The 13,067-nt window shown below is 45.4% G+C and overlaps 1 protein-coding gene across 1 annotated transcript in view; it reads left to right on the plus strand.

Moving 5' to 3' along the window:
• The first annotated feature begins 7,604 nt into the window (after nt 1-7,604).
• psmd2 (proteasome 26S subunit ubiquitin receptor, non-ATPase 2) overlaps nt 7,605-13,067 on the plus strand; it is a 117,368-nt gene continuing 111,905 nt past the window's right edge. Inside the window, exon 1 of the mRNA XM_070883442.1 lies at nt 7,605-7,778. Coding sequence (XP_070739543.1) covers nt 7,662-7,778 — 117 coding nt within the window. The 5' untranslated portion in view covers nt 7,605-7,661. The remainder of the gene's footprint in view (nt 7,779-13,067) is intronic.

The raw sequence follows: 13,067 nt of genomic DNA on the forward strand, positions 1-13,067 counted from the left end.
CAGGAATCACTACTGACCTGTAGACCATAAGCTTGGTGCCAGATTTGAGGTCCAGATCTTCAAAAACTCTCTTCCTCAGGCGACCTAAGGCTGCGCTGGCACACTGGAGGTGGTGTTGGACCTCGTCATCGATATAAAGGCACAGCGGCACCAAGAGGCGGCGGCAGTCCGAGAGGCGGGAGTTCGTGGCGTTGGTGAGGCCTATAAAGGCCCAGCGGCAGCGAGAGGCGGCGGCAGTCCGAGAGGCGGGAGTTCGTGGTGTCGGAGCGGCCTATAAAGGCCCAGCGGCAGCGAGAGGCCGCGGCAGTCCGAGAGGCGGGAGTGCTTGGCGTTGGTGAGGCCTATAAAGGCCCAGCTTGTGCAGCTGCAGCGGGGAGAGAAGGCAAAAAAGTAGAAAGAAATCAAAAGGTGATGTCACAGCCAAGGGGGTAAGTGATTGGCTGGTGATTGGTGAATAGCTTTTCTTTTTATTTTTTATATCAGTAAGTAACCATTTAACATTGTTGTTGCCAATTTAAGGGTATCTAAGGGTTAAGTCATGGCAGGAGAGCTCGGTCACGTGATATGCTCTTCCTGTACCATGTGGGAACTCAGGGACACTTCTGGTGTCCCTGACGACTACATCTGCGGGAAGTGTATCCGCCTCCAGCTCCTGACGGACCGTGTTCCGGATTTGGAGCTGAGGGTGGATTCACTGTGGAGCATCCACGATGCTGAGAATGACGTGAGTAGCACGTGTAGCAAGTTGGTCTTACCGCAGGTGAAGGGTCCACAGCCAGCTAGGGAATGGAAGACCAGCAGGAAGAACAGTGCAAGGAAGGTAGTGCAGGGGTCCCCTGCGGTCATCCCCCTGCATAACAGATACACTGCTTTGAGTACTGTTGAGGGGGATGACTCATCAGGGGAGGGCAGCAGCAGCCAAGTTCATGGCATCGTGGCTGGCTCTGTTGCACAGGAGGGCAGGAAAAAGAGTGGGAGAGCGATAGTGATCGGGGATTCAATTGTAAGGGGAATAGATAGGCGTTTCTGCGGCCGCAACCGAGACTCTAAAATGGAATGTTGCCTCCCTGGTGCAAGGGTCAAGGATGTCTCGGAGCGGGAGCAGGACATTCTAAAAAGGGAGGGAGAACAGCCAGTTGTCGTGGTGCACATTGGTACCAACGACATAGGTAAAAAAAGGGATGAGGTCCTACGAGACGAATTTAAGGAGCTAGGAGCTAAATTAAAAAGTAGGACCTCAAAAGTAGTAATCTCGGGATTGCTACCAGTGCCACGTACTAGTCAGAGTAGGAATCGCAGGATAGCGCAGATGAATACGTGGCTTGAGCAGTGGTGCAGCAGGGAGGGATTCAAATTCCTGGGGCATTGGAACAGGTTCTGGGGGAGGTGGGACCAGTACAAACCGGACGGTCTGCACCTGGGCAGGACCGGAACCAATGTCCTAGGGGGAGTGTTTGCTAGTGCTGTTGGGGAGGAGTTAAACTAATATGGCAGGGGGATGGGAACCAATGCAGGGAGACAGAGGGAAACAAAAAGGAGACAAAAGCAAAAGACAGAAAGGAGATGAGAAAAAGTGGAGGGCAGAGAAACCCAAGGCAAAAAACAAAAAGGGCCACTGAATATAAAGGGGCTGCAGGAGGGGTAAAAAGTAAAAATCATGGTTTAAAAACTAGGATTAAAACACTCTACCTAAATGCACGCAGCATTCGAAATAAAGTAAATGAGTTGACGGCACAAATCATTACAAATGGGTATGATTTGGTGGCCATTACAGAAACATGGTTGCAGGGTGGCCAAGACTGGGAATTAAACTTACAGGGGTATCTGACAATTCGGAAAGATACACAAGAAGGGAAAGGAGGTGGGGTAGCTCTGTTAATAAAGGATGATATCAGGGCAGTTGTGAGAGACGATATTGGCTCTATTGAACAAAATGTTGAATCATTGTGGGTGGAGATTAGAGATAGTAAGGGGAAAAAGTCACTGGTGGGCGTAGTTTATAGGCCCCCAAATAATAACTTCACGGTGGGGCGGGCAATAATCAAGGGAATAATGGAGGCATGTGAAAAAGGAACGGCAGTAGTCATGGGGGATTTTAACCTACATATCGATTGGTCAACTCAAATCGCACGGGGTAGCCTGGAGGAGGAATTCATAGAATGCATATGGGATTGTTTCTTAGAACAGTATGTAACAGAACCTACAAGGGAGCAAGCTATCTTAGATCTGGTCCTGTGTAATGAGACAGGAAAAATAAACGATCTCCTAGTAAAAGATCCTCTCGGAATGAGTGATCACAGTATGGTTGAATTTGTAATCCAGATTGAGGGTGAGGAAGTTGTGTCAGAAACGAGCGTACTATGCTTAAACAAAGGGGACTACAGTGGGATGAGAGCAGAGTTGGCTAAAGTAGGCTGGAAACACAGACTAAACGGTGGCACAACTGAGGAACAGTGGAGGACTTTTAAGGAGCTCTTTCAAAGTGCTCAACAAAAATATATTCCAGTGAAAAAGAAGGGCGGTAAGAGAAGGGATAACCAGCTGTGGATAACCAATGAAATAAAGGAGAGTATCAAATCAAAGACCAATGCGTATAAGGTGGCCAAGGTTAGTGGGAAACTAGAAGATTGGGAAAATTTTAAACAACAGCAAAGAATGACTAAAAAAGCAATAAAGAAAGGGAAGATAGATTTCGAAGGTAAACTTGCGCAAAACATAAAAACAGATAGTAAAAGCTTTTACCGATATATAAAACGGAAAAGAGTGACTAAAGTAAATGTTGGTCCCTTAGAAGATGAGAAGGGGGATTTAATAATGGGAAATGTGGAAATGGCTGAGACCTTAAACAATTATTTTGCTTCGGTCTTCACAGTGGAAGACACAGAAACCATGCCAGAAATTGCTGGTCACAGGAATGTGGGAAGGGAGGACCTTGAGACAATCACTATCACTAGTGGGTGGGGTAGTGCTGGACAGGCTAATGGGACTCAAGGTAGACAAGTCCCCTGGTCCTGATGAAATGCATCCCAGGGTATTAAAAGAGATGGTGGAAGTTATAGCAGATGCATTCGTTATAATCTACCAAAATTCTCTGGACTCTGGGGAGGTACCATCGGATTGGAAAGCAGCTAATGTAACGCCTCTGTTTAAAAAAGGGGGCAGACAAAAGGCAGGTAACTATAGGCCGGTTAGTTTAACATCTGTAGTGGGAAAAATGCTTGAAACTATCATTAAGGAAGAAATAGCGGGACATCTAGATAGGAATAGTGCAATCAAGCAGACGCAGCATGGATTCATGAAGGGGAAATCATGTTTAACTAATTTACTGGAATTCTTTGAGGATATAACGAGCATGGTGGATAGAGGTGTACCGATGGATGTGGTGTATTTAGATTTCCAAAAGGCATTCGATAAGGTGCCACACAAAAGGTTACTGCAGAAGATAGAGGTTCGCGGAGTCAGAGAAAATGTATCAGCATGGATAGAGAATTGGCTGGCAAACAGAAAGCAGAGAGTCGGGACAAATGGGTCCTTTTCAGGTTGGAAATCAGTGGTTAGTGGTGTGCCACAGGGATCGGTGCTGGGACCACAACTGTTTACAATATACATAGATGACCTGGAAGAGGGGACAGAGTGTAGTGTAACAAAATTTGCAGATGACACTAAGACTAGTGGGAAAGCAGGTTGTGTAGAGGACACAGAGAGGCTGCAAAGAGATTTTGATAGGTTAAGCGAATGGGCTAAGGTTTGGCAGATGGAATACAATGTCGGAAAGTGTGAGGTCATCCACCTTGGGAAAAAAAACAGTAAAAGGGAATATTATTTGAATGGGGAGAAATTACAACATGCTGAGGTGCAGAGGGACCTGGGGGTCCTTGTGCATGAATCCCAAAAAGTTAGTTTTCAGGTGCAGCAGGTAATCAGGAAGGCGAATGGAATGTTGGCCTTCATTGCGAGAGGGATGGAGTACAAAAGCAGGGAGGTCCTGCTGCAACTGTATAGGGTATTGGTAAGGCTGCACCTGGAGTACTGCGTGCAGTTTTGGTCACCTTACTTAAGGAAGGATATACTGGCTTTGGAGGGGGTACAGAGATGATTCACTAGGCTGATTCCGAGACGAGGGGGTTACCTTATGATGATAGATTGAGTAGACTGGGTCTTTACTCGTTGGAGTTCAGAAGATTGAGGGGTGATCTTATAGAAACATTTAAAATCATGAAAGGGATAGACAAGATAGAGGCAGAGAGGTTGTTTCCACCGGTAGTGGAGACTAGAACTAGGGGGCACAGCCTCAAAATACGGGGGAGCCAATTTAAAACCGAGTTGAGAAGGAATTTCTTCTCCCAGAGGGTTGTGAATCTGTGGAATTCTCTGCCCAAGGAAGCAGTTGAGGCTAGCTCATTGAATGTATTCAAGTCACAGATAGATAGATTTTTAACCAATAAGGGAATTAAGGGTTACGGGGAGAGGGCGGGTAAGTGGAGCTGAGTCCACGGCCAGATCAGCCATGATCTTATTGAATGGCGGAGCAGGCTCAAGGGACTAGATGGCCTACTCCTGTTCCTAATTCTTATGTCTGCCCTTGCTGATAATAGACTCCCGAGGTATGGAAAATGGTCCACATTGGCAAAGGCCGAGCCATGGATTTTGGGGGCAGTGCTGTGTGGCGGGGTCAGGTTGGTGTAGGACCTTTGTCTTCCGGATGTTTAGAGTAAGGCCCATGCTTTCATATGCCTCGGTGAAATACATGTTTCCTGTGTTGTCAGCAAAGAAATATCATCTGTGGAATGCAACTAATCAAGATTTAAATAGTGGCAATAAATATTCTGGATGGCTACTTAATAGCACTAGAGATAAGAGCAACTTTCTCTCAGGAAATTAAAGTGGTGGGATAGAATACATGATAGGAGAGATTGTACCTGGCTAGCAAGAGGGGGCTAGATGGAATGGATAGCCATTCCAATCATTCTTATGTTGTGTTACCTGCTATCTGAAGAACTGCTAAATTTGTGAGCTCTTCTTGACTATTCAAAATGATAGATTTTTGACATGTAACTTTGTTAGTAAATAAAAGTACCTTTCATCAAGCCTAAGGAAAGATTGGAGATGCTGGGTCTGTTTTCTTTAGGCTAAGGGGAGACCTGATTGAGGTGTATAAAATTATGAGGGGTCTGGATAGAGTGGATAGGAAGGACCTGTTTCCCTTGGCAGAGGGGTCAACAACCAGGGGGCATAGGTTTAAATTAATTGGGGGGAGGTTTAGAGGAGATATGAGGGGAGGTTTCATCACCTAGTGGGCAGTGTGGGTCTGGAATTCACTGCCTGAAAGGGTGGTAGAGACAGGAACCCTCGCTACATTTAAAAGATACTTGGATGTGCACTTAAAGTGCCGTAACCTACAGGGCTACGGACCAAGAGCTGGAAAGTGGGATTAGGCTGGATAGCTCTTGGTTGGCCGGCGCTGACACGATGGGCCGAAATGGCCTCCTTCTGTGCTGTAAATTTCTATGATTCAATGAAAACTCAACAGGTCAATGGTTGGGACCATTACATAGAATATAGAGCACAAAACAGGCCATTCGGTGCAACTAGTCTGTGCTGGTGTTTATATGCTACAGGAATCTCCTCCTATTCCATCTACCTCATCTCAGCCTTTCAGCATTTCTTTCTATTACCTTTAATCTCATGTACTCATCTAGTTTCATTTTGAAAGCCACTAAACTATTTGCCACACTTCCTATGGTAGCGTGTTCCACTTTCTAACCATTCTGAATAGAAATGTCTCCTTATTTCTATATTGGATTTATTAGTAACTATCTTTTACTTATGATCTAGTTTTGGATTCTCCCACAAATGGAAGCATTCTCTCCACATCTATCCTGTCCAACCCATTCATAATGTTAATGACCTTTATCAGGTTTCTTGTAAGTCTTCTCTTTTCTAAGGAAAAAAGCCCCAATCTGTTCAATCTTAACCATTTAACTTCCCAGTGTACAAATTTTCCAGTGTCTTCTTGTATTATGTTGCATTCTGCCTCAGTGTCAGCTATACCACCCCCCACCCCACCCCCCAGTTTGGTATCATCTGAAAATTTTGATATTGAGTTACTTATTCCTAAATTTAAATCATTAATGTAAATTATGAATAACACTGTTACCAGCACTGATCCTTGTGGAACGTCACTTTCTATCTTCCTCCAATCTGAAAAGCTACCCGTTACCCCTACTATCTTTCTATTTTTTAGCCAATTTGCTATCCATTCAGCTATTTATCCCCTGACAGCACATGCCCTAACCTGTGTCATGAGCCAACCATACCAAATCTTACCAAAGGCTGTTTAAAAATCCAAGTATATGACATCTATTACATTACCCTTGTCTACTCTTTCCGTTACCTCTTCAAAGAATTATATCAGGTTAGTTAAGCATGATTTAGTCTTTCAGAATCCATGCTGACTATTTTTTATTATATTTTCTGCCACTAGACGTTTTTCTATCACATCTTTTAGTATAGATTCCTGTATCTTTTCTATCACTGACATTAAGCTGACTGGCTATAGTTCCCAGGTTTTGTTCTAATTCACTTTTTGTACAAAAGAACAACATTAGCTGTCTGCCAGTCCTCTGGCACTACCCCGTCTTCTCTGCAACTTTTGTCTATATAAGCTAGTGCTGCTATCACCTCCCTAGTTCCCTTGAGTTGGGCATACCACAACGTAGGGTTTTTATCCTCTTTTAGTTTTACTAGTTTGTCAATTAATTTCTCCCTTTCTATCCCGACTGTATTTATATTCTTTTTAAGTTCATCCTCTAGTGAAGTGTCTATTTTGTTATCTTCTTTAGTAAAAACTGAGGCAAAGTATTATTCAATACTTCTACCATTTCTGTCATTATCTGTGAATTTATCTTGCTCATCCTTTCGTGGCCCCAATCCTACATTAATTTTCATTTTGTTATTTCTGTGTCTATAGGCCACTATTATTTCTTTATATATTCCTTTGCCTTCCTGATGTTTTTTTTCCAAAAGTCCTAAGTTCTTCATATTCCCATTTGTCCTCTCCTTTAGTATCTAAGTACGTCTTCTGTGTCTTTTTCTTTAGATTCAATGTTTTCTTTAGTTCTTTATTCATTCACGGTGCCCCCTATATGTTTCCTAGATTACAAGTGACTACACTTTAAAAGTACTTCATTGGCGGTAAAGAGCTTCGGTGGTCGTGAAAGGCGTTCATCCTTCGTCTTCTTGCTTGTTTTTGGTTTTTATTGGAATACATTTTTCTTGAATTCTATTGATGACCTTTTTAAAGATTTCCCTCCGTTTTTCTGTCTCTTCGCTTTTCAAGGTTTTCTCCCAGTTTACCTTCTTTTAGTTCCACCCTCATCTCCTCATAATTTGCTCTTTTCCAATCTACGGCCTTAGGCATTGTCCTACTTATGTCACTCTCCATCTTAATTTTCAATAAGCCACTCTCCATCTTCATGCTCACAATATTGTGATCGGTTTTTATTAGTGGACGGTGCTCGAGTTTCGTGCTGTAAAAACGCATTTTGTTGCCGGCGGGCTGCCGTAGCGCGGTGAAGGCCTTGTGGGGGGGGGGGGTGTGTGGGTTGTTTCCCGGCATTCCGCGCGTGTGGCAAGTGTTACCCGCGTTGCTGCGCGCGGTGATGGAGGACTCGAAGTCGTCGAAGAAAGGACAGCAGGCGCTGCGGAAAGGCGAGGAGAAGCCGGCGGCCGGCAAGGACAAGGACAAGAAGGAGAATGGCGACAAGGAGCAGGAGCTGGTAACGTAACTTTCTGGCGGCGGGGGCGGTGGAAATGGCGGCCCCGGGAGGGGGGTAGTTTTAGGAGCCGGAGAGTTTGCTGTGTCACTGCCAACACAATGCCGGTTCCTGCAGAGTCACTGAGGCTCGGGGCCGAGAGCAGGGCCGAGGCCTGCCCCGGGTCCTGGCCGGCTATTTCTCCCGCTCTCCTCCCACCATCTTGTTTCAAATAAACTTATTACCGCGGCGCTGAGCTGTTGCTAAGCCGGGCTCAAGCTCCCGCAGACGCTAGGCCGCTGAACTTTAACTGCGGCTCACATCGTGGAAAATGATGTGAATTTCCTCCAATTCAGCGTACAGTAATGTTTCTTTAAGGAATTAAATATACCAGAACCTGTTTCAAATCGAGAAATGTGTTCAAGATGGTATACTGCCTAGAAACTTTACTCTCTGCGCCCCACTGACATTTTTAAGAGGTATAAAATCCGCTTTGAATTCGCCGTGCCTTTCTCTGCATTAGTTTGTCACTGCCTCTTTTAAGAAGTCATAAATACACTTTATAAACTGTTTCAATCCGAACGTATGTGAAATCTTTAGCCTGGCGAAGACCATGTAAAAGATGCTTGCAGTGTGATGGGGTGTGAATTTCAAATTCAACGGGCTACGTAAATATTTGAAAGCTATTTCGAGAGGGTTTTATCCTCGTCTAACAGTTGTACAATTATACTGCAACAATTTATTCCCACTGAGTTTTACATTAACTTTCAATCGAATACTTTATGGTGCCTTATGCATCCTGGTTTAGATAAATCGAGTAGCTCTGCTACCTAGGGCTCGTATTGGCATGAGAGTTTAATGTATTGGTACCAATATGTAAGTTTCACTTCTCAATCACTTTTAACAATATTTTTTTAATGTGTTTTATGAATCGTATAATACAGTTAAGCTGCTTTTATATTGCATTTGGTGCTACGCTAGCAGCATTGGCTCTCGACATTGCGGGTTATGTACAACTGATAGAAACAGAGCATAAACTTGTCAGATTCGCTGAGGCTAACAACCAGAAAGACCTGGCTTTTAGACAAAGCTCTCCCTTAACTGCCAGTCAAAGCACGTTTATAAAGTTTATTTTGCTGCCAGGTATCAGGAGCTGGCTGCACTAGAACAATATAAAAGAAGCTTTAGTTCATCTCCACAAATTGCTCTTATTGCTGTACTGAATAACAGACCCATAACCAGCAGTATTTCTCTGAGTGTGAAATTTCAAAGTTTGTAGATGATACAAAACTTGGCAATGTCATAAATACTGAGAACGATAGTAGTGGGGGAGGGGGCATAGAAACCTGGTGAAATGGGAAGACACGCAGCAGATGCAATTTAATGTGGATAAATGTGAAGCGATGCATAATGAGAGAAACAATATGGAGAGGCAGTATAATCTAAATGATGCTATTTTGGGAGGGTGCAAGAGCAGAGGGACCTTGTGCTGCATATTCACAAATCTTTGAAAGTGGCAGGGAAAGTTGATAAAGCGGTTAAGAAAGTGTATGGATACTTGCCTTTGTAATTTATACAGGGTATTGGTGAGGCCACATCTGGAATATTGCGTGCAGTTTTGGTTTCCATATTTGCGAAAGGATATACTTGCTTTGGAGGCAGTTCAGAGAAGGTTCACTAGGTTGATTCCGGAGGTGAGGGGGTTGACTTATGAGGAAAGGTTGAATAGGTTGGGCCTCTACTCATTGGAATTCAGAAGAATGAGAGGTGATCTTATCGAAATGTATAAAATTATGAGGGGGCTTGACAAGGTGGATGCAGAGAGGATGTTTCTAGAGGACGAGAACTAGAGGGCATTATCTTAGAATAAGGGGCTGCCCATGTCAAACTGAGATGAGAAGAAATTTCCTCTCAGGGTTGTAAATCTGTGGAATTCGCTGCCTCGAGCTGTGGAAGCTGGGACATTGAATAAATTTAAGACAGAAATAGACAGTTTCTTAAACGATAAGGGGTTATGGGGAGCGGGCAGGGAAGTGGACCCGAGTCCATGATCAGATCAGCCATGATCTTATTAAATGGCGGAGCAGGCTTGAGGGGCCATATACCCCACTGCTCTTATGTTCTTATCTCTTATAAATGGGGGCATTGAATACAAAAACAAGGAAATCATGCTAAACCTTTACAAATCATTGGATAGGCCTCAGCTGGAGTATTGTGCACAACTTTGGGCACCACACTTTAGGAAGGTTGTCATCATCTTGGAAAGGGTACAGAGGTTTACCAAGACTGAGGGTCTTGAGTTATGTGGAGAGATTGGAGAAACTGGGATTGTTCTCCTTCGATCAGAGAAGTTTAAGGGGAGACTGAATAGAGGCATTTAAATTACATGGGATTTTGCTAGAGCAAGTAGGGAGAAACTGTTTTCTTCTGGCAAGTGAGTCGGTAACAACAGGTCATTGATTTAAAATAATTAGCAAAAGAACTAGAGAAACTTTTTCAGAGGTTTGTTATGATCGGGAACACGCTACCTGAATGGCTGGTGGAATCAGATTCCATGGGAACTTTCAAAAGACAATTGGACATATACTTGAAGAGGACCAATTTGTAGAGTTATGTGGAAAAAGCTGGGGTGTGGGACTTGTCATGTATGTAACCACAATGTAACACCACTGTATTACTGTATACACTCAACCTAGATGCACACCTTGACCACAAGGGGTGAACTTGTGGGAGACACTCCTTACCTGATCTCTCAGGTATAAAAAGGGAGGTCCCACGCAGGGTCATCGTCTTTGGAGTCCTGTAAATAAAGAGTTACGGTCACAGAGTGACCTTGTCCCCAGAATGTGCCTCGTGTGGTTTCATACGGTAGAGTAAGGACTTTACATTGGCGATGAGAAACGGGAATTCATGCCCCACGAGAATGGCCACCGGTAGCACAGAGGAACGGTACTATGTTGGGGATGACTGGGACGATTTTGTCCAGAGGCTTCAGCAAAGCTTCATCATGAAAGAATGGCTGGGGGATGCAGCGGCCGACAAGCAAAGGGCTCATCTTTTGACCAGCTGCGGACCAAGGACTTACTAGCACCCGAAAAGCCGGCGGACAAAACCTTTGAAGAACTTAGCAAATTGATCGGGGAGCACCTCAAACCGGCGCGTAGCATACATATGGCCCGACACAGATTCTACACCCACCGACGTCGTGAAAGACAGACAATACTGGACTTCGTAGTGGACCTCCGGCGTTTGTCCAGCTTCTAAGTTCACAGACGCCTGCAGGGGGGAGATGCTAAGGGACTTCTTTATCGAGGGCATCAGTCATGCAGGAATTTTCCGCAAATTAATTGAGACCAAGGATTTGACCTTGGAAGCGGCGGTGTGTTGATAGCTCAAACTTTCATGGCGAGGGAGGAAGAGACGAAAATAATATACACTTTCAATTCTGCCTCTAACGCGGCGATGGATCAGGAAGTCAACATCATCAATGCGACTCAGAGCCCCGCAGGCAGGCAGGGGCAGTCCGACATTCCCCAGGCAGCAATAGACCCCAGAATAAGACTTCAACCGAGACAATGGCAGGCTGAACGGACATTCACGCCATCACAGTGGACAATGCGGCCCGGGATGGGGCCATTGACACCCACTAATAGGATACTTAAGAGCAGTCAAAGGGACAGTCAGCGCGGAATGCCTGGCCATAGTCCCTTTGTTCCCAACAATGGAAACTTTAACTCGTGCTGGAGGTGTGGGGGAAAACACTCAGCTAGATCTTGCAGATTTCAACAGTTTGTCTGCAGGAGCTGCAATTGCAGTGGCCACTTAGCTCGAATGTGCAGGAAGTCTGCAACCAGACTAATGAGGTGGATGGACGAGAAAAGGGTTCTTTTGAGGCAGGATGACTTTTGGGGCAAATCGATGGACGGCGAGATTCAGCGGATGTCCATGTGGCGAATATTCACAGTTCGTACACCAAAACGTCACCGATGATGACGAGGGTTTTATTAAACGGTATCCCAGTACGCATGGAGCTGGACACTGGGACAAGCCAGTCGCTCGTGGGTGTTCAGTGATTTGAGAAGCTATGGCCACTTAAAGCAGGTAGACCCAAATTAGCACGTATTGAGACACAATTACGGACTTACAGTAAAGAAATCATTCCGGTGCTAGGCAGTGCAATGTTGGCTGTCACACGCAATGGGTTAGTGAATCGGCTGCCGCTCTGGATTGCCCCGGACAATAGTCCCGCACTGTTGGGGAGGAGCTGGTTAGCAGAGATGAACTGGAAATGGGGGGGATGTTCACGCAATGTCATCTGTGGAGCGAAGTTCGTGCTCACAAGTCCTACAACAATTCGATTCATTATTCCAACCTGGCGTCGGGACTTTCAAAGGCACTAGTAGTGATACACATCACCCCGGACGCCAGGCCAGTGCACCACAAAGCCAGAGCGGTGCCGTATGTGATGCAGGAAAAGATCGAGAGCAAATTGGACCGGCTGTTGAGAGAGGGCATCATCTCGCCTGTTGAATTCAGCAACTGGGCGAGCCCCATCATTCCCATCCTAAAAACAGATGGCTCTGTCAGGATCTGTGGCGACTACAAGGCCACCATTAATCGGGTGTCTCTACAAGATCGATACCCTCTCCCGAGAGCAGAGGACCTCTTTGGCAGGCGGCAAGCTGTTCACCAAGTTGGACCTCACTTCAGCCTATATGACCCAGGAACTGGCCGACGAATCTAAACTACTGACCACCATCACCACGCACAAGGGACTGTTCGTTTATAACAGGTGGCCGTTTGGCATTCGATCAGCGGCCGCAATTTTTTAAAGAAACATGGAAAGCCTGCTTAAATCCATTCCTGGAATGATCGTATTCCAGGATGACATCCTCATCACGGGTCGAGACACCGAGGAACACCTCCACAACCTGGAGGAGGTGCTACGCCGACTGGACCAGTAGGCCTGCGACTCGAAGTCTAAATGTGTGTTCTTAGCTCCTGAGGTTGAGTTTCTGGGCAGGAGGGTTGCTGCAGATGGGGTTCGGCCCACCGAATCCAAAACAGAGGCGATTCAACGAGCATCCAGGCCCTGCAACACATCGGAATTGAGTTCATTCCTGGGACTGTTGAACTATTTCGGGAACTTTCTGCCGAAGCATCTTGAGCACGTTGTTGGAGCCGCTACACGTGCTACTGTGTAAGAGTTGCGATTGGTTTCGGGGGGACTGTCGGGAACGGGCTTTTGATCGGGCGCGAAACCTACTTTCGTCAAACAAGTTGTTGAACCTGTAAGACCCCTGAAAAAAAATT

This window comes from Pristiophorus japonicus, chromosome 6 (genome assembly GCF_044704955.1).
Source record: "Pristiophorus japonicus isolate sPriJap1 chromosome 6, sPriJap1.hap1, whole genome shotgun sequence".
Lineage (NCBI taxonomy): Eukaryota > Metazoa > Chordata > Chondrichthyes > Pristiophoridae > Pristiophorus > Pristiophorus japonicus.